This window comes from Entelurus aequoreus, linkage group LG08 (genome assembly GCF_033978785.1).
Source record: "Entelurus aequoreus isolate RoL-2023_Sb linkage group LG08, RoL_Eaeq_v1.1, whole genome shotgun sequence".
NCBI classification, from domain to species: Eukaryota; Metazoa; Chordata; class Actinopteri; order Syngnathiformes; family Syngnathidae; genus Entelurus; species Entelurus aequoreus.
The window spans coordinates 23,047,982-23,070,123 of NC_084738.1; the positions used below are offsets into that span (position 1 = coordinate 23,047,982).

Below are 22,142 nucleotides of genomic sequence, written 5' to 3' on the forward strand. Positions count from 1 at the left end.
CAGCACTTTGACAAAGAAGGCGAGAAAAACTATTAAATTAAGAAAATTGCATTATTAGTGAGGCACAAAGGTGGCGTCTGCATGGCTTAACCCTCCCCTTGTCACCGTCTTCGCCGACAAGTCTTCAGTGAAAATTGAAGGGATAGTGAACGTTCATTTATATATACAGTACAGGCCAAAAGTTTGGACACACCTTCTCATTTAATGGGTTTTCTTTATTTTCATGACTATTTACATTGTAGATTGTCACTGAAGGCATCAAAACTATGAATGAACACATGTGGAGTTATGTACTTAACAAAAAAAGGTGAAATAACTGAAAACATGTTTTATATTCTAGTTTCTTCAAAATAGCCACCCTTTGCTCTGATTACTGTTTTGCACACTCTTGGCATTCTCTCGATGAGCTTCAAGAGGTAGTCACCTGAAATGGTTTTCACTTCACAGGTGTGCTTGAAGCTCATCAAGAGAATGCCAAGAGTGTACAAAGCGGTAATCAGAGCAAAGGGTGGCTATTTTGAAGAAACTATAATATAAAGCATGTTTTCAGTCATTTCACCTTTTTTTGTTAAGTACATAACTCCACATGTGTTCATTCTTAGTTTTGATGCCTTCAGTGACAATCTACAATGTAAATAGTCATGAAAATAAAGAAAACGCATTGAAATGAGCGTATTTTTGGCCGTCTGCAATGGATTATTTAGATTAATTCATTAATTTAGCCTAATGAATTCAGTGTTGACACAAACATGTATAATAAATAGTCATCAAGCGAGGGGCTGCATCTGGGGGGGGAATTAAGCCGATCTCCTACCAAGAGAATGCAAGTAGTAGTCCCTGAAAACTTGGAATAAAACATAGAAAACAAACATGTCATATCTGTACACGAGGTCAGCTGGGCTGGATATTAAAGCCTGGAAATGAGCGATCCAGATGCGAAAATATTTACAATCATTGAGGAATAACAACAACAAAAAAAGCTTTCAATTAAAAACATAAAAGTCCAGAATTCGCCAATTCATTCAATGTCAGAAAAGAAACACAGTTCAATATAAGTCTGGAAAAAGGTCAGTGCATTTAATCCACAGGTGGTCCCTACTGGGCCCAATGTTCTTTGTTTGGCCTGCGTCAGAACAGTCAGGGTTCCAAGTCAAGGCCTCAGTAGTAGAAATGCTGCGTCTCTGTCCAGTTGGTGATCCAATGCTTTCTGCACGGCTCCTCAGGCTCAAATCCCTCATTGGCCTGATAGCGATCGGCCTTGCGAATTTTCACCCCCCGGTGCTTTGGCATTATCCGGTAGTAGAGGGATCGCTTGAAGAATCCAAGCTGGGGAGAAAAGAAGTGACACGAGAGACTAAAGGAGAGCCAAGATTTAATGGCGGCTGGAGAACAACATTTGGGAGATTTAGATCCGCCATAGAAATGGAGAGCTAGGAAAGAGAAAGCGAGGGGAGGGAGCACAGTATCCAACTGAGGAAAGAGAAGTTACAAGTATCGCACAAAAGCGAGTACACGCCTCACATTACACCTTCTCAAGGAACAATACTACACAAATGGACTTCAGTCAGCGTCCAAAACTGGCCAGGTTTGGCCCTGTGCTTTAAAATATCAAAATAAACCGCAGCTCCCCAGTGTTGGCAGCACTCATGTAGCACCAGAGCAATACACAACGTCCTTGGTACTCACCGGTGTCGCTAGCTATTAAACAATAGTGGCTGTTTCTCGACTTATTTCCAGCGGTCAGTTAAAGGGGAACTGCACTTTTTGGGGGGAATCTTTCCTATTGTTCACAATCATTATGAGGGACAAGAAGACAAAAGGATTTTTTTTGTTTGCATTTGTACTTAAAAAAATCGTCTTGTTCTCAATAGCTAGCAATGCAGCTAATTGTGTTGTGGCTTGTGCAGCCCTTGGAGACACTCGTGATTTAGGGCTACATAAGTCAACTTTGATTGAATTACCATGAATTGATTAACGTGGACCCCTACTTAAACAAGTTGAAAAACTTATTCGGGTGTTACCATTTAGTGGTCAATTGTACGGAATATGTACTGTACTATGCAATCTACTAATAAAAGTTTCAATCAATCAATCAATCAATTGATTGATTGATGGGAGCAATCAATTCTACCTCTAAGTTAATTTAAAAAGGCATTAAAAACTGTAAAAAAAAATAAATACTTGATTTACGTTCCGTAACCTGTATAATAACCAAGCTACTCAGTGGCCTAGTGGTTAGACGTAGAGTGTCCGCCCTGAGATCGGTAGGTTGTGAGTAGAGATGTCCGATGATATCGGCCTGCCAATATTATCGGCCGATAAATACTTTAAAATGTAATATCGGAAAATATCGGTATCGTTTTTTAAATTTTATTTTAATTTTATTTTTTTATTAAATCAACATAAAAAACACAAAATACACTTACAATTAGTGCACCAACCCAAAAGACCTCCCTCCCCCATTTACACTCATTCACACAAAATAGTTGTTTCTTTCTGTTATTAAAATTCTGGTTCCTACATTATACATCAATATATATCAATAGAGTCTGCAAGGGATACAGTCCGTAAGAAAACATGATTGTGCGTGCTGCTGGTCCACTAAAAGTACTAACCTTTAACAGTTAATTTTACTCATTTTCATTAATTATTAGTTTCTATGTAACTGTTTTTATATTGTTTTACTTTCTTTTTTATTCAAGAAAATGTTTTTAATTTAATTATCTTATTTTATTTTATTAATTTTTAAAAAAAGGACCTTATCTTCACCATACCTGGTTGTCCAAATTAGGCATAATAATGTGTTAATTCCACGACTGTATATATCGTATCGGTTGATATCGGTATCGGTTGATATCGGTATCGGTAATTAAAGAGTTGGACAATATCGGAATATCGGATATCGGCAAAAAGCCATTATCGGACATCCCTAGTTGTGAGTTCAAACCCCGGCCGAGTCATACCAAAGACTATAAAAATGTGACCCATTACCTCCCTGCTTGGCACTCAGCATCAAGGGTTGGAATTGGGGGTTAAATCACCAAAAATGATTCCCGGGCACGGCATAGCTGCTGCCCACTGCTCCCCTCACCTCCCAGGGGGTGAAAAAGGGGATGGGTCAAATTTCACCACACCTAGTGTGTGTGTGACAATCACTGGTTCTTTAACTTTAACTTTTAAGCTGAAGCAACATTGTTATTGTAAGAGCAATCACTGAGGAACTTTTTTCTAGCATAATAACACATCGGTGTAGTTCGGTATTAGCCATAAAAGCTAACTACAGAAAGCGATAAGCTAGTTTCTATGTCAGCACAAAACGGGTTTGAATTTGTAATGCACAACAATGCGATAATACACTAATCTGTACTGACTGAAAAACCTGAACAATCATATTACAGTATCTGTAAAGTATTAGCCCGCAATTCATGTTTTGTTTGTACACAGCTGAGCTAGCCAGACATTATATGTACTGTTGTTGTACTAACACGCATGAAGTGCTGTGTATCATGATCGATATTAAAACGTGCGTTTGGTCCAGCTGGCCGGGGACATTTTTCCCGGTTTATTTGGGGTGAGCACTTCATTTATGTCGAAATTGCTTGACTCCAAATTCCACATTTGCAGCTTTGTGTCACGCCGACCTCACTCTCTCAGCTTCCGTCTGCTCTAACGTTTCACCCTCTTCTTCAGGCTGGCTTCTAGAAGCAGTAGTTCACCATCTGCTCATTCAGATTAAAAAAAATAAGGTTGTCCAAAAATAGTCGTCTTCGATGTTTGTTACCAAGTCTCGCGTTTGTTTCCGTAAGTAGTAACACACATTTGTTGCCAGGAAACGGAAATCAATGCGCGGAAGAAGTCACTCTCGGCATTGATTAAAAACGACTAAAATATGGTAAAAATTGAACATATTACATATTATTATAAAAGTGTCTGTTACGACATTATATATAGACTTGCAGTGTGAATGTAAAACGTTGATGGAGGGTTTTGAAGTTGTTTTGGAGGATTTTTAAGGCTATAATGGTGACTCCCATTAGCCACATCTTTCAAGCGTTTTTTTTTATCATCTTTAAAATCCTGATAAAAAAAATACATTTTTGTCTCTCATATTGATTGTGAACAACATTCCAAAAAAAGTGCAGTTCCCCTTGCAAACTTCACTAGCAAGTTCTCATTTGTTATTTTTTTTGCTCCTGAAATTGAATCTGGTAGTCATTTCCCATTATATTAATTTGATTTTGAGTAATGGCTAGATAACTAAGTGTACTTGGAAAGACCCCTATCCATCTTTCTTGGTGTGACGTCTTCTACAGAACTGGATCCCATTTCCCCGCATCGACAGTGTGGACATAGGCATATACAACTATAATTGGAGGCAGGGTGGCTCAGATGGTAGAGCGGCTGATGAGAAACTTGAGGGTTCCTGGTTCGCCCTCATAGTCACTGCCGTTGTGTCTTTAGGCAAGACAATTTACCCAGCTTGTTACCAGTGAACCCACACTTGGTGTAAATGTAGTTAAATGGATAACGATAATGGGTTTCTCAATGTAAAGCACTTTGAGCCACGAGAGAAAAAGTACTAAATAAATACAATTCACTTAAATATTTTGATCACTTAATTGCATATTTTTGTCCACGATTATTTCAAAACTCACAATAGGTGGCGTGGCTCGGTTGGTAGAGCGGCGGTGCCAGCAACTTGAGGATTCCAGGTTCGCTCCCCGCTTCCGCCATCCTAGTCACTGCCGTTGTGTCCTTGGGCAAGACAATTTACCCACCTGCTCCCAGTGCCACCCACACTGGTTTAAATGTAACTCAGATTTTGTGTTTCACTATGTAAAGCGCTTTGAGTCACTAGAGAAAAGCGCTATATAAATATAAATGTTTGTAATTCACAATTCACACTTTAGCCTGTGTTTCCTAATGGTCTTTCAGCAGTTCCTCAAACATCGTCCAGAAAATATCAGGGGAAGACGACGCAAAATACACAACATTCTTTTTCTCTTGTTTTCGAGAAACTTTATTCGTTTTTCCGCAGATTCCGACTTAAGGGGGCGGGGTTAAGGGGGAGGAGTATATTTATAGCTAGAATTCACTTAAAGGCCTACTGAAATGAATTTTTTTTATTTAAACGGGGATAGCAGATCTATTCTATGTGTCATACTTGATCATTTCGCGATATTGCCATATTTTTGCTGAAAGGATTTAGTATAGAACAACGACGATAAAGATTGCAACTTTTGGTATCTGATAAAAAAAAGGCTTGCCCCTACCGGAAGTAGCGTGACGTAGTCAGTTGAACATATACGCAAAGTTCCCTATTGTTTACAATGATGGCCGCATGAAGTGAGAGAGATTCGGACCGAGAAAGCGACAATTTTCCAAAAGACCGTTCACCTAACCCAAGGTTCATAAAGCTTATATATTTTTAAAAAGTTACGTACATACGCAAAAAAAAGTTGCGCACATACGGGCAAGCGATCAAATGTTTAGAAGCCAAAGCTGCATACTCACAGTAGCACGTCTGCGTCTTTGTCATCCAAATCAAAGTAATCCTGGTAAGAGTTTGTGTTGTCCCAGTTCTCTACAGGCGTCTGTGTATGGAAGTCAAAAGTCCTCCTGGTTAGAGTCTCTGTTATCCGAGTTCTTCCATCTTGACTGCATCTTCCGGGAATGTAAACAAAGAAGCGCCGGCTGTGTACTGTTGTTGCTGACTACGTTCGAAAAATACGTCCATTTCGCACCGACAACTTTCTTCTTTGCTTGCTCAGCTTCCTTCTCCATAATGCAATGAACATGATTGCAACAGATTCACGAACACAGATGTCCAGAATACTGTGGAATTATGAAATGAAAACAGAGCTTTTTCGTATCGGCTTCAATGTGGAAGGCATACCCGTGTTCGCCGGTCTACGTCACGCGCATACGTCATCCTCAGAGGCGTTTCGAACCGGAAGTTTAGCGGCAAATTTAAAATGTCACTTTATAAGTTAACCCGGCCGTATTGGCATGTGTTATAATGTTAAGATTTCATCATTGATATATAAACTATCAGACTGCGTGGTCGGTAGTAGTGGGTTTCAGTAGGCCTTTAAATTCAAGTATTTTTTATATATATATATATATATATATATATTACTTTTTAAACCGTTGGCCAACCAAAAAGTAACTTTTTGGTTGGCCAACGGTTTACGTTGTATTGCGCACCCTGACGGCAAGTGTGGGAGTCGGTTCTGAAGTATGAAGTAAAGAGCGGACGTGACGACAGGCTGTCCTCACTCAGGTCCACACGGACCTGGAGGGGGCGTGCCTTAAAGTCCGGCTGGAAATCAGGGGAAATTCGGGAGAATGGTTGTCACGGGAGATTTCCAGGAGAGGCACTGACATTCGGGAGTCTCCCGGAAAATTCGGGAGGGTTGGCAAGTATGTTCAACATACACTATATTGCCAAAAGTATTTGGCCACCCATCCAAATAATCAAAATCAGGTGTCCTAATCACTTTCCCACAGGTGTATGAAACCAAGCACTTAGGCATGGAAACTGTTTCTACAAACATGTGTGAAAGAATGGGCCGCGCTGAGGAGCTCCGTGATTTCCAGCGTGGAACTGTCATAGGATGCCACCTGTGCAACAAATCCAGTCGTGAAATTTCCTCGCTCCTAAATATTCCAAAGAGAAGTATCCTACACTTCTCTTTTGTAAAGTAAATCTGAACAGCCGATATGGGCATCTACATCTACTATATGATTTGCCTGAGAAGCTGGACAGGACAAAAAAATAAATAAAAAAAATTTCCAAAGTCAACTGTTGGCTTTATTATAAGAAAATGGAAGAGTTTGGGAACAACAGCAACTCAGCCACGAAGTGGTAGGCCACATAAACTGACGGAAAGGGGTCAGCAGATGCTGAAGCGCATAGTGCAAAGACGTCGCCGACTTTCTGCACAGTCAGTTGCTACAGAGCTCCAAACTTCATGTGACCTTCCAATTAGTCCACATAGAGTACGCAGAGAGCTTCATGGAATTGGTGTCCATGGCCAAGCATCTGCAGCTAAGATATACGTCACCAAGTCCAATTCAAAGCGTGGGATGCAGTGGTGTAAAGCACGGCGCCACTGGGCTCTAGAGCAGTGGAGACATGTTTTCTGGAGTGATGAATCACGCTTTTTCATCTGGCGATCTGATGGACGAGTCTGGGTTTGGAGGACTGCATTGTGCTGAGTGTGAAATTTTGTGGAGGAGGGATTATGGTGTGGGTTTTTTTTTTTAGGCTTGTCCCCTTAGTTCCAGTGAAAGGAACTTTGAATGCTCCAGGATATCAAGACATTTTACAGCCCTTTGAGACACTTGTGATTTAGGGCTATATAAATAAACATTGATTGATTGATTGATTGATTTTGGACAATTCCATGCTCCCAACCTTGTGGGAACAGTTTGGAGCTGGCCCCTTCCTCTTTCAACATGACTGTGCACCAGTGCACAAAGCAAGGTCCATAAAGACATGGATGACAGAGTCTGGTGTGGATGAACTTGACTGGCCTGCACAGAGTCCTGACCTGAACCCGATAGAACACCTTTGGGAAAAATTAGAACGGAGACTGAGAGCCAGGCCTTCTCGACCAACATCAGTGTGTGACCTCACCAATGCGCTTTTGGAAGAATGGTCGAAAATTCCTATAAACACACTCTGTAACCTTGTGGACAGCCTTCCCAGAAGAGTTGAAGCTGTAATAGCTGCAAAAGGTGGACCGAGATCATATTGAACCCTATGGGTTAGGAATGGGATGGCACTTCAAGGCAGGTGGCCAAATACTTTTGGCAATATAGTGTATCAGTCGTCCCTCGATGCATATTAAACAGTTTTTTATGCCCTAGCTATGAAAATATTTCATCTATAATTAATGAACCCTATAATTAATGATTCCTACTTCACGAAAATGTATTCATCGCGGTCATGTCTGGAACTAATCAACAGCGACAACTGTACTGATGTATAAGCTGTACACTGACAACGCTAAAAAATGTATCCAAGTTCACTTCTTATTGTATTGTCCCTTGAGAAGATGTACAAAAAAACTAAATAGCTGCTGAAATTGAACAGCTTGAAATGACAGTTTCATCATGAAATGCATGTAAATGCTGAGAGGCTGTTGTATGTATATAACAATTAATTGGATTGCTTGATGCATCACAGCATGTCATAGCAATTACCTGATACCTTGCCAACATGTCCTGTGAAGGTTGTGAGCAACATAGAGCAGTGGCCCCCAACCACCGGGCCGTGCAAGAAATAAAAAAAAAAAATAAAAAAAAAATAAAAATGAATTAAATCAACATAAAAAACACAATATATACATTATATATCAATATAGATCAATACAGTCTGCAGGGATACAGTCCGTAAGCACACATGATAGTATTTCTTTATGAAAAAATAAATAAATGTCCGTGGGACAAATTTTCAAGCGTTGACCGGTCCCCAGCTACAAAAAGGTTGGGGACCACTGACATAGAGAATGACGTAAGAAAGTGATTGGAAGTGCGCCAAAAAATTTACAAATTGTTAAATTAGTCGAGCATTATTTTTGATATGGTCTCTCAGCATTTACACAATAATACACAGCTTAAAGACCAGCCGGGAAAGAAGGCAAGAAGATGTTAGACACGCAGAGCAAAAGCCAAAAAGAGAAGCAGTAAATTGAATCACACTCTAATGATGATTCATTTAAAGGGCTGTTTTTGTTATTTTTACCCAAAAGCCCACCGGTGTGTGCGGTCGGAGAACCCATAAAGGGTCTCAGTAGTCCTCAGTGAGCTTTTCTGTCTCAGAGGGCTGGATCTTCATCTCAGCCTTCTGGGCTTTGGCCTCATACATCTCCCGCCTGCTGGCCCTCTGGAAGAAGCCACACTGGGGGCGGAGGAGGATGTCAGACGTTAAACTACATGTAGGACAGTGTCCACTGGGGATATGGTTTTGGTGAGGAAGTCTGGAGACATTTGCAGCTGTTCACTGTGTGCAGAAATCAACTTCCTGTATGTCTCACCTTCCAAAGTATAATTATGATGATTCCCAGAAGTACAACTCCCGCTACCACAGCAGAGATGATGATCCACAGTGGAAGTTCATAAGGCGTCTCCACCCCTGCTACTGGCTCGATGTCCACTATGAACTAAAATACACGGCAGAACAAATCATCATCTTGCACGAAATGAATCAATTATTGGTCAAACAAAAAAGGGGTATTTGTGTTACCGTCACAGTCTGGCTGTCCATCTTAAGCGTTGGTTTGTCTGTGATGAGTTTCAGCGTCGCTTCCCCTCGAACTTTGACCCACAAAGCATAAGGATAGTCCTGCAGCAGAAATAACAAATATACCATAAAACACACAAAGACCAGAATATTAGATGTGTCAAGACCCTTTTTTGGAAAATATATTTTTAAAAGACAAAATGAATGTTTTGAATCAGTGAAATAACCTGTAGATTTCTATGGAGGGTCAAATGGGACAGAATTAGATAAGTAAATATTTGACTGACAGTTCGCTGTGAGTAAACAGGGGATCGCGCTGCAAAAACAGCTGGACAGAGAATCACATTGTCCTACGCGTGTGTGTCAACATATTTGGACTCTCGGAAATAAAAAAATGACTTTGAGAGGGACAAACGGTAGAAAATGGATGGATGAATATCATTTATTTAGCAATATTATTTCATATTTTCATAGCTGCTGAATTACCTAAAAAACTGAATTTTTTTTTTTCAATTGTTGCGTTTTGCTGTCTGCTAGTGCTTTAAATACTGCTTGTTTTTTTTTAATTTAGGAAATATTCTGAAGAATGTCTTGCAATATGCATTTTCGTTTTGATCATTCCAGAGGCATGAGTGTGCTGCAGTGTTGGGATGGTCAACCGCCTCCCAGCAGAGCAGAAAAAAATGTTACAGATTATAGACGCGTGCTGCTTGTTTTAACATTGCACAATCCACAGGCTAGTGAGCACAATAAAATGAATGTGCAGTAAATGAGTGTTTTCATGGGCACATAATGCCGGCGTAGTAAACAAAAAAAACTCATTTAAATCGGGCGGTCTGCACCAGTTATCAGTTGCAGTCTTAGTAGATCACACGCAACATGCCCACTAATAGTACACACCTTTTTAAAGTTTCTACACGCCTTTCAGCGCGGTGTGCTATTGTAGATTATGATTATAGGTTATGCGTGTGAGCCGTGAATGCACCTCGAGCATGGTGCTGTTCCACAAACGAGCGCTGACATAAATCGTGGCCGAGTCGGTCATGTTTGACAGAGGACAAGTAAAGGTCACGCAGTTCGCCGTGCCCTTTGAGCATTCCTGCAAACACAAAAAAGAGGCATCACCACACAGCAGCACCAGTGTGATACAACAGAAAGATTGGTAGAGATCTTACCAACAAGTAGGATTCTTTTCGCGGCGTGAGCACGGAAAGCGTCGCCTGCGGCTCCACGACCTGCGGCTTATCATCGGAATCATCGGTCATGATTTGCCTCTTTACACGTCTTGATCCACTTTCTGACAACTGAGGAAGGGAAGCAGAGCAGACTGATGACATCAGAGGCGTAGAGAAAATGACGGGGGTTTGATCAGGAAATTGCTCTCAGAATAGAATTGTCTCTTCTGCGTTCTATTTGAGGCTCAGTGAAGCTTCAGTGTGGTCAAATGTTCTGCCCAAAAATTACTTTTAAAAACGGTTTGATCGGCATATGAAGAACATTCAAAGTCAGCAGTAGTTCACAGACTTGCACTTACATTAGGTACACTGTAAACATTTACCAGGATTCTAGCATTTAACAATATGTTAAAGTAAAATACTGTAATTAAAATGTACTGCAACATCACAAAGAATTTAAAAAAATACGATATCCTTATATTTTACAGCAATTACTTGTTATTTCACAGTAAAATAGAGTAATCATATTGCGTAATATCACAATACATATAGGGGCTGTATAGCTCGGTTGGTAGAATGGCCGTGCCGCCAACTTGAGGGTTACAGGTTCGATCCCCGCTTCTGCCATCTTAGTCACTGCCGTTGTGTCCTTGGGCAAGACACTTTACCCACATGCTCCCAGTGCCACACACACTGGTTTAAAAATGTAACTTAGATATTGGGTTTCACTATGTAAAGCGCCTTGAGTCACTAGAGAAAAGCGCTATATAAATATAATTCACTTCACTTCACATTCAAACTGATTTGTCTTATAAGGGGTTCTGTAGAATGTACAGTAAGTGACACAGTAACTAACGGTATGCTGTTAAACCAAGAGATTAATTAACTAGTGCATTTGAAGCATTCAGGTGTAACTTTATTGTATTTAACCGTAAAAAAAAAACCAAGCTCTGCATTTACAGTAAATTGCTTTAAAAAGTAATAGTTACATTTTAGCCAGTAATTTGCTGCGAATATACAATGAAAAGTTTTACAGTGTATAGTTGCACAATATAATGATATAGATGGCAGTCCCTCCAGGATTTTTTGTGATAGTTGTGGCCTAATTTGCTTGATTTCACGGCAGTATTTTCAAAACATTGCGGCAAACTTTGCGATGTTTTAAGGCTTATTTTAAAAAACAAATAATAATATAATATAATAAATAATAATTAAAATTGGAAGTTTTTTTTGTAACCCTGACCTATGAAGTACATTATTTGAACAAATAGGTTTTATTTTCATCTTAAATAAAACATTTTTTAACATTGACAGCAATTTATCCGTTTCCCCAGGATCTCGCAGGCCTTTTTTGAGATGCCTTAATTTGTAGAAGTGCTTCCCGAAAATTGCTATGGAGGTGTTTGTTGCAATAAAACCGCAGGAGGAAGGGAAAGATGCGATAAATTGTTGTATATTTCCTTCTGTAGTTATAAAAGGGACATTTGCTGAAGAAAAAGTAATGAATGAAAAAAAAGACTAACAAAAGCATCTGACCAACACCGCAAACAAAAATGTCCACGTGTATTAGTGCAAGCAAAAGACTAAAAATTATATCTCAGCGTTCACAAGTAAAGTAAAGAAAAGTAAACAATACAAATAATCTTAAAGGACATTACAATAGAAATGCCACTCTGTATACCAGCTGTACACTGACTACTTTAAAGTATATCCAATCTTCATTTCAAGTATTTTCCCTTGAAAATATGTACTGCAGTAAAAATCGTTGAAGCGTGTACTCACTTTTGTGATATACTATACTGTATATGTACATATGCCTATTAAAGTTATTTTCAATAAATGATTTATTCATATAGTGTAAATGTAAACATATTGTATTTAATACATACTGTATCCTAAACAACAGTGTGCTCCATCTGCTGGCATGTTTATTGATCCTGCACACCTGTCTCCTGTAATGATTTGTGTTCCCACCTGTTTAAAAGCTAATCATGCTCCCCATTTATACCCGTCTCGCCTTTTAGTAGGCGCTGATCCATTGTTCGCTTCATGCGACTTCTTGTGTTCGTTTTTCTCTTGTTGTGACAAGTAAGCCTTTAAATGTCTTTATTTTTATTTTTTTTGCAGGTAAGAAAAGTCTCTTTTACTACTCAAGCAAGGTAACAGAGTTGAAAAACAAAGGAGTCCGTGCCGCCGGAAAAAACGCACGGGGAAGCTAAAACCTGACGTTACAGGCCATGACACCTCCACTTTTTTAACCTGTGAGATAATAAGAAAATGTGATTAAACATTAAAGCAGTAATACGCATGTCACTTCAATCCAATATTATATTATTTAAATATTTTTATTTCTAATAAAAGTGTTCACACTCACCATAAACACACATTAGCACTTTCAGTTCCAGCCTCAGCTATGGTGAATCATAGAATCAGTGCTCCATTGAATATATTTTTTTTATTGTGGTCTTAACTCAGAGTCGTCATATTCAGGATTGATTGAGAACTAATTCAGATTAGCTGTTTTGGAATCCAACACTCAGAGTTTCCCATCTGAGGGTATATCAACTCAGACTTAAGGTTTAAACTCAGAGTTGGTTGAACCTCCGACCTGGAATACCTTACAATTACCACACTGTTGTGCATAGTTTGTAAAATGCCACCAAAGGCTGTCTTCTTTTAATTATTATTAGTATGTCTTATTGTCTGAAGTCTGCTCTCCTGCACATTTGTGCATGTTATGAAGTTGAAAGTTGATCGTAAACTTTCGTTTGTATTGAAACTAATTGTTAATCCGCACTTTCTGTGAGAGTAACTGTTAAGAGCGATCTATAGCGGTGATTTTTGTGGGTAAAATGAGTGAATGATGAGTACTAAATGAGTGAATAAATGAATCTATGTCAATGTACAGAAAGAAGTGAAGACACGGGGCGATGCAAGGAGCCATTTGATTGGTTAGACAATTGCGTTGCGTTTCAGTGCTGCTGGGACAACTTTGATTGCCGAAAATGTCGATGATTGGCCAAAATATGCAGGGAAATGGCGGGGATTGGACAAAACTGCGAGGCCAAGCATAATTTGCCGGGATTTCCATGTGCAGCTGAGATAGGCTCCAGCACCCCCCGCGACCCCAAAAGGGACAAGCGGTAGAAAATGGATGGATGGATGGTTGAATTTGCGTGAATTGGTGCGATCGCAACATCGCAAAATCTCGGAGGGACTGACAAGCAAGATTCATTGACCGATTAAAGGTGTTGTGTCAAAAGAAGCCTCACAGTGAGGTTGAGAGGGTTGACAACGTCTCCAGATGGTCTACACTCGGTCTCTGACGCTCCCTTAACGATGATCTGGGTCAAGTACAGGAGCCACTTGCCGTTAGACACCTCAAAGGGCCACTCAAACTCCACAGCCAGGGTCCCCAAGTCCCCCAGAGGTTGTCCCCTCATGTTGACCTAGTATAAGAATAAAAAAAAAGAGTTACCACAGTGTGGAAGAAAAAGAGAAACATGCAGTGTGACTTTGTTGCTCTAAATAGCATCCACCTCCGCACATGGCTGCACCACAAACTTACAGTAATAAACCTCTAAGGGTAAAACATACACTATACTGTAGGTCTAATAAAAGATGAGTGGTGGAGGTGACTCACATTGAACGTGAACTCAAGCAGACTGCCAACATCGCTGCTGTTCACCATGGCTGACTCGCCCATCACTATCCCGTCATAGCTGGTCTGCAGTTGCGCATTTGTTCTGTATAGGGAAATAGGTCAGCAAAGATGTGGTGTTTATGTGCAAAACAAGTAGGGATAGGTTCCGAATCCAGTACTTTTATAGGTGCCGAACAAAGTCAGTTGATACTACCGGGTATCGATTCTTGTAAAATTAAAAAGTGCCATATTTTGATACCTTTTGCTGCACGCAACACCACGTCCGGTTGCAGATTTAAGCACTTGGCCGGTAAAGAAGCAATCAAGCACTCAGATGGACTACCTCGAGGTAATATTACAAATAAATCGCTCAAAACTCAGGCTCCAAATTTCAAAATGCTCTACTTTGATGCTAATTTATGTTGGATTTGCCATAGACATGCTAAAGATTAGCATTAGCAATTTCACATGGCGATTTCAATACCTACAAAAACTACAACTAAAATGCTCATTGCAATCAAACAGCTGGGGTGTAATAAATACAATACCAGCCATCCATCCATTTTTCTACCACTTGTTCCTTTCGGGGTATAAATACAATACTTACAGATTAAACACTTTGTAGGGCTCAACAAAAGAAAATAATGGCCACATTTAACTTAATGGCAAAAACTAGTTCCTGGCTAAGGCAACACACCATAGTCTGTACAGTACAGCCATCTAAGGTGGTAGAATCGTAACTGCATGCAAAGTCTACTAAATAATACAATCCAGTACATTACAGGTAAAGTTCGATATGTCGCTGTCCAGTAAAAAGTGATGTTCTATAAAATGCGGTCGTGTCATGGACCCCGAATTTTGACGAGACAGGATTATGCAGTCTCAAGAACCCAAGCAAGAACGAAGCACAAAGCAGAGAATAATTCAAACAACTTAAAGACAGAGCCACGCTACTGTTCACCGTCAGCAAAACAGGAAGTCACAAACTATGCCTTGGCAAGTCTGCAAATCCCAGCTGTTTTCACCACATAAATCGGGATCATGTTATTGTATTGTTTTGAAAAAAATAAGGGAAAAATAAAGTTATATATAATGCGGGAACAACACGATCGGATTTTTATGGACCCCAACGACCGTCATATATCGAACTTTGAGTGTATTTGCAAATGAAACACAGAAGTGTAAGAAAATATAACAACTGGACAGCACAGCTTAGTGTCAAATTGAAAAAAAATATATATATTTTTAAATAATTAACATTGGTCATCACATTTGAACACACACAAAAAGTACCAAAAATCTGTACCGTTTTGTACTGGTATCGGTTCCAAGGTAAGGGGAATTGGAGCCAAATTGATTCAAAGGTGAAAGGTGGCCATCACTAACAATAAGTCACAGAAACTCACATGGAGAAAGAAGGGAGGATGGTGTTCTCAACCAGGAGGCTAACAGACACCGGATGCAGGTCATTCTGCTCACTGACACTGAAAGAACCCATCAAATGACAACGCTGCATTTGAATAATGAATTATTTGAAAATACCAACAGCAGAAAAGCAATAAGAACAAAAAGGTATTATTTTATTTATATCATAGTCATTGCTGTCATGACGTTATTATGCTCTCATATCTAACCACTCAGAGATGTGATAGTTGAACGAGTTGAGTCTTTTGAATGACTCTTTCGAGTGAACAAAAAAAAAGCCAATTTGCAGATATACAGTTTTACAAGATGTTCTGATACAATATAACTGGGAATCGGTTTCGTACTTAATCTAAAAAAGACTTGACTTGTTTGTGAACGCCACATCTCTAAGCTCATAAGATGCAACATGCAACATTATTATTATATCATTAAACTTCAATGTTGTCGATGTAAAAGGCAAGCACATACATGTGACGAGTACTTTGTGTCCATCGTGAGTAACTGTAATCTCATTAAAATGACACTGCAAAGCTAAATTCTAAATATTTTACATATTTCAAGATTTTACGAAAAAATAAATGCAATAATTAATTTCGCTGGTGATTAATTCATGAAGTAATAATTCAATTACTAATTCAATCACCTTAGCAACTTTTACTACTTTAAAAAAATAATTTGACCCAAATATAAGACGACCCCACTTTTTTAACGCTCGTTTTTCTGGAACAATTTTTTTTTTTTTTAGACAAAATTGGTATAACTTCTACTCTGCTCTTTCCAATTTGTCACAGCTCTGAGATGCTTTTTTCGAGACAATCTCTGCATCTCAACGTAGCGGTGTGTGAGTGACAGGAAAAAAAGCTCAGACTCGTGGGAGAAGTCGTTTGGCGCCGTCCGCCCGTTTGCATTTAAAATTATGTGGACCCCAGAATAAGGCTTTTTAAAACCCTTTTCTCTGGGGATAAAACTACCTTCCAATAGTCACGTAAATGCAGCAATTGTCTTTCTTTACCATCGGGCCAGGGCCCATTGTTGGGCGGTACTCAGGCGTAATGTACTTTTTGCCACTTTTAGCAGTAATGACAATATCAAACAAACACAAGAAGTCTGGAGCTAAAGTCAAAGATAAGTTTCTTAAGTGCAAAACATATGACCAAAGTGGTTAATTTGCACTTCAATTTTATTGACAGTTTATTTAAGAAACATAAAATGTATAATTATTTAGAATTCATTTTGTTAGAATGTATTTCTTTAAGCACTTTGTAATTGTATGTATATGTATTTTTCATCAGTTTTTAGGAGTCCCTTCTTATGCAGTATATTCGATTAATATTTACATTGTAATCAGCCTGACCTAAGCCTTGATAATACTCTTTGTGATTAACACATTGTTTCATATCATATTTCATATTTGACAAGGTTTACCCTGATAAACTGTAAGTAGGTTAGATACAAGTATTGAATATGATTAAAATCAAAAGTAAGATTACTAATTCAGTGTTAATATTTGGGTGGGCCCTGGGACCCTCTGTAGTAGAAAAGTTGGGCCCCGAGGGCAAAAAGGTTAAGAACCCCTGATCTAATCTACCGGTATTTGATTTATATAACTATTCTGCGCGCTTACTAAGATTACTATGTGACATACTTTTTTATGATGCAAATTATTGTCTTTGAATAAAATAGTATTTATTCAAAAATATTACAATGATGTAAAAAAAGATAAATATGTAATTCTCAACTGAAAAGCTCATAATGGACGTTTTCTGCACAGAGATAAAAGCATTGATAGCATGGAGAGTGCAAACCATTTAGTTTTGTCGTCGTCACACTACTACCAGCAGCCACTAGGGGGCACCTTGTAGGCATCTGGGGAATGCTATAATATGCTGTGATGCATTAGCCAGTGTTAGTACCTTTATATGCCACTTGGACATGTCGACAGCATCTTTTATCACACACACAACATTTCTAAGGACATTTTTAGTACTTTGATACAAAATAAAAGAAGACATCAATGTATCCAAATCTTACGTGGAAAGAAGCAGCTGAGACTCGATATGCCGGGTGTACAGATCTATACCTGACGTCTCGAACCTCAAGCCAAGTGACACCTGGTGACATTGAAACATTAGGAAGCCACACTTTATTACTTGTATTTTTATTTAATTGTATCTTTTAGCAGAAAGCAAAATAACTAACTAATAAAATAACTTAAAATTGGGAATGTACCGTACCTTTTCTTTGCCTCTAAGTGGATTCCCCAATTCACAAACAACTGTGCCCTCGTAACGACATTCAACATCGTGGTCCTGAAAGAAAAGAAGAGGTTTAATAGCTTCATGACACATGAGACACTTTATTAAGTGCATCAAAACTCAACTTCATTATCAGGGTAAAAGCAAAACACAGGCTGCTCCAAATGTGTGGGTATATACTATTTTAATATTGCTCAGGTGCTGCTGCTCTCTAGTGGACGTACATGGGATCTGACGCCAGAGTATTTCAGAGCGTCTGGGATGGTGACATTGAGCATGGCCTGGTGAGCATCCTCAGCCAGCTTCCCTCCAGAAGGAAAGTTGGTCACCTCCATCATCAGCATTATTATCTTCATACTGCTGTTGAACTGAAATATTTGGAATGTGTCCTGTCTGGGCACAGGAACATCATTTATGCACGCTTCCTTTGTTTTATAACACACACACACACACACACACACACACACACACACACACACACACACACACACACACACACACACACACACACACACACACACACACACACACACACACACACACACACACACACACACACACACACACACACACACACACACACACACACACACAAAAAAAAAGCGATGCAAGTGTTACAAAAGAGGCTTCACTATTCGGATTTTATGCTCACCTTGGGAACGATTTTTCCTTATTGTTGGCAAAATGTGCCGTGACCTGCAGGTTGCTGGTGCATTTGTTGTCCGAGCCACACTCCTTTTGGAAGTTTATCTACAGGAAGTGGCAACAATGATGTCATCTTGACATGAACTCAATGAACACATCTTTAGGAAGACCATTCTGTCTGGTTTTGACTGACAGTTTAGTAGAGGGATTCGGTTAACAAAGTCTAGGTAAAACATAATAAATGGTTTATACTTGTATAGCGCTTTTCTACCTTCAAGGTACTCAAAGCGTTTTGACAGTATTTCCACATTCACCCATTCACACACACAAAACACACTGATGGCGGGAGCTGCCATGCAAGGACACAACGGACGTGGTAGAAGGTGGGGATCGAACTAGGAACTGTGGCACTGTTGCTGGCACGGCCACTCTCCAAACTGCGCCACCCAAAAATAATAATAATAATAATAATAATATAATAAATAAGCCACAATGTATCCCACCAGGCATCTTTGCATGCATTCCAATAGCAAGTGCTATTTATTGGGGAAGTTGTCGGTACTGCACTGCAATTTCCTGACTATAAGCCGCAACTTTTTAGGAAAAAAATCATATCCTGATATTTTTTTTCATATTAATCGAGATCCATATACTCTATATCACAACGTTAATGACATCACCGTTTTTGTCATGCTTGAATGTTACATTTCTAATAAGTGAGACGTGAAGACATCAGAAGGATTACAAATATGTATTTTTTTGTCAGGGGTTGAACATGACAGATTTACTGAACAACATTATACCACTGTTTCAGACAACAGGCTCAATGTACAGTATCTTACTGTCTTAGTTACACATACTGCCAGTATTATATTAAAAATGCCATTTTATGCACAGCTCTTAATGTTAATATGTATGTTAACATTATTAAAGCTATTATTATTGTGTAAGTTACATCCACAGGGGTGGGAGACTGGAGCATCAAAATTTTTCCTAGTACAATTTACAAACCTTGTTTAACGACAAAACATTAAGTTATTTACTTACAAATGTTTGTTTGCTTTATTTCGTCCAGCGGCACAGGTGCGTGCGTCCCCTTTGAGATTTGCTCTGATTTTAAATATGATATACACCTAATTGTATATGTCATATTTCACTGTATTGATGTACATATGATATATGTTGGGCACACCACATCCAGAAGTAATGCCGTTTTTCAATGGATAGTGTAATATAAAGATGCATGTTACGCTAGTTTACTCTATGCTAAAAACAAATCAACATTCATACTTATAAAAATTGTAGACTAACTTCTGACATTTCTTACATTTTACTAAGAACCTTTTTCTACTCTTTGTTGGATATAATTGGTCATATCTGCACTATTTAAAGCCACCAACATCACACCCTTAACTCAGCCAAGTCTCATGACAGGCGTGGCGAAGTTGACAGAGTGGCCGTGTCAGCAATCGGAGGGTTGCTGGTTACTGGGGTTCAATCCCCACCTTCTACCATCCTATTCACGTCCGTTGTGTCCTTGGGCAAGACACTTCACCCTTGCTCCTGATGGCTGCTGGTTAGCGCCTTGCATGGCAGCTCCCGCCATCAGTGTGTGAATGTGTGTGTGAATGGGTGAATGTGGAAATAGTGTCAAAGCGCTTTGAGTACCTTGAAGGTAGAAAAGCGCTATACAAGTATAACCCATTTATCATTTATTTATTACTTACATATTATCTTTGTGTTGATGTTGCTGCAGTCGTCTTTGGCAGGCAAGTCTTGCGTGTTTTAGAACCAGACATGTTAATACTAATACTACATATTAATATTAATACATGTTATACTACATATTATATATACATATTAAAACTGTCCATTACAATTGAAGAAAAAGCTTTTTTGCGATACACTGTATATCGATATCGTTTTATTGCCTCGCCCTGCTTTGACCCCAGTGGCACATACAATTCTGCGGCTAATTTATAGACGTTTCCGGGTTCACAAGCTTCACATGCCGCCGATAAATTTAGCCTCATTACAGAATCAGAATCAGAAGTACTTTATTAATACCCAGGGGAAATTAAGAGTTATTCAATTAAATTAAAATGACTAACATCAGAAAAGTTTCAGCTGCGAGTGAAGAAGACAGCACAAGCTTAGAGGCGAATTTGCCTCGAGACAAAAGTGAAAACTAGGTTGAAAAAATGTTGGATGAAGACATTTTTCATCACTCACACCAAAAAAGACTATCACTACCTGACCAGTAGCAGAAGACCCAAGCGGTCCACACGTGCGGGAAGACTACTTCCCTTCCTGACAACTTGTTTTACGGCAATTATCATGGTTCATCATGGTTTTCTTTTTTATAAAAATCTTTATTTCAATAAAATATTACATACATCCCAAAACTACAATTATTTAAGAATACAGTATTTATTTTGAAACAGAAGATAATGGTAATTGTGGCGATAATACTTCAGATTTTTTTTTAAATCTACCCCTTAATCCTTTTTATATTCTTGTTATCTTTCATTACTATGTAATATATTCTTTCTATTGTGTGAAGTGAAGTGAATTAGCGCTTTTCTCTAGTGACTCAAAGCGCTTTACATAGTGAAACCCAATATCTAAGTTACATTTAAACCAGTGTGTGTGGCACTGGGAGCAGGTGGGTAAAGTGTCTTGCCCAAGGACACAACGGCAGTGACTAGGATGGCGAAAGCGGGAATCGAACCTGGAACCCTCAAGTTGCTGGCACGGCCACTCTACCAACCGAGCTATGCCGCCCCATTGATATATATATTACTGAATAAACAATATTATTAATAATAATTAACCATTACTAACACATTAAAATATCACCGCACGTGAGGTCGCAGACGCTCCGTCGTAAAATATTCTTAAAAAGAAGTGACATAGAGTTCGTGCATGTGTGGACCGATCGGATCTTCCCGAACCGGTCAGGTAGTGACAACGACTTTAACAATTTCAAAGCGCAGGAGGATGAGGAGGATGAAGACAGCGCTCAATGACTTTTTTGATGTGTTACAGGCACTGTCTTTTGTTAAATTTGTGAATGAACACAAGTGTGTAAACATTTTATGTTTCTAAACCTGGCTTATAGACGGGTGCAAAATAGAATCTTTCCAAAAAATTAAGTAGATGGGGCTTGTAATGTAATGTTTGCAGATGTGTGTTTTGCAAACAAAGTGTCAACAAAAAAATAAAAACAACAACATTGATTGAGCACTTATTGCAGTTGATTGTGCAGGTGCACCCATTGATGTGGCTGATGGCTGCATACAAACAACAGAGTTCCATACCTCATTTCTTTGGGTGAGTTTCTGCTCCTGACTGAGAATAGGGTATGAGTCCAAGTTCTGAATGGAGCGTCTCGATTTAGGTTTTTGTTCATGTAAGGACATGTTGACGAAGAAGACCACCGGCTCCAGTTTGTCCCTCACAGGCGCCTTTAAGTGCAACCAGGAAGTTTATATTGTTATGTGCGCATGACATGCAGTAAAAACATATCAATGGATACTGTACCCTAACAGTCAAATAGAGAACTTGACACTTGGATTTAGCGGACAGCAGGGTCAGCAGGCCCGTGTACGTGTCACCGTTGTTTTCCTGGAAGCGAACACGCGGACTCCTTCTTCTCTCCATGTCAGCCTCCATTGTGTACTTCACCGCTGTCAAGACAACACATTAAAGAAAGATTATATTGTTTGTTTACAGAAGCAATATTATTT

General features: G+C 39.1%; 1 protein-coding gene across 3 annotated transcripts in view; it reads right to left on the minus strand.

Annotated features, from left to right (window-relative positions):
• Window positions 1–612: 612 nt before the first annotated feature.
• Window positions 613–22,142, minus strand: part of itga3b (integrin, alpha 3b) — a 79,182-nt gene continuing 57,652 nt past the window's right edge. The window contains exons 12-26 of one of the 3 annotated variants that reach the window (XM_062056015.1): window positions 21,937–22,082; window positions 21,714–21,860; window positions 18,401–18,498; window positions 17,973–18,141; window positions 17,728–17,802; window positions 17,525–17,604; window positions 15,475–15,552; window positions 14,069–14,171; window positions 13,698–13,874; window positions 10,426–10,554; window positions 10,236–10,349; window positions 9,254–9,352; window positions 9,045–9,170; window positions 8,765–8,908; window positions 1,179–1,326 (exon numbers count right to left, since the gene is read on the minus strand). In XM_062056015.1, the coding sequence (XP_061911999.1) occupies window positions 8,798–8,908; window positions 9,045–9,170; window positions 9,254–9,352; window positions 10,236–10,349; window positions 10,426–10,554; window positions 13,698–13,874; window positions 14,069–14,171; window positions 15,475–15,552; window positions 17,525–17,604; window positions 17,728–17,802; window positions 17,973–18,141; window positions 18,401–18,498; window positions 21,714–21,860; window positions 21,937–22,082 (1,652 nt within the window). In that variant the 3' untranslated portion in view covers window positions 1,179–1,326; window positions 8,765–8,797. Of the gene's footprint in view, window positions 1,327–8,752; window positions 8,909–9,044; window positions 9,171–9,253; window positions 9,353–10,235; window positions 10,350–10,425; window positions 10,555–13,697; window positions 13,875–14,068; window positions 14,172–15,474; window positions 15,553–17,524; window positions 17,605–17,727; window positions 17,803–17,972; window positions 18,142–18,400; window positions 18,499–21,713; window positions 21,861–21,936; window positions 22,083–22,142 lie in introns of all 3 variants that reach the window. The other 2 variants (XM_062056017.1, XM_062056014.1) reach the window with 2 other exon arrangements.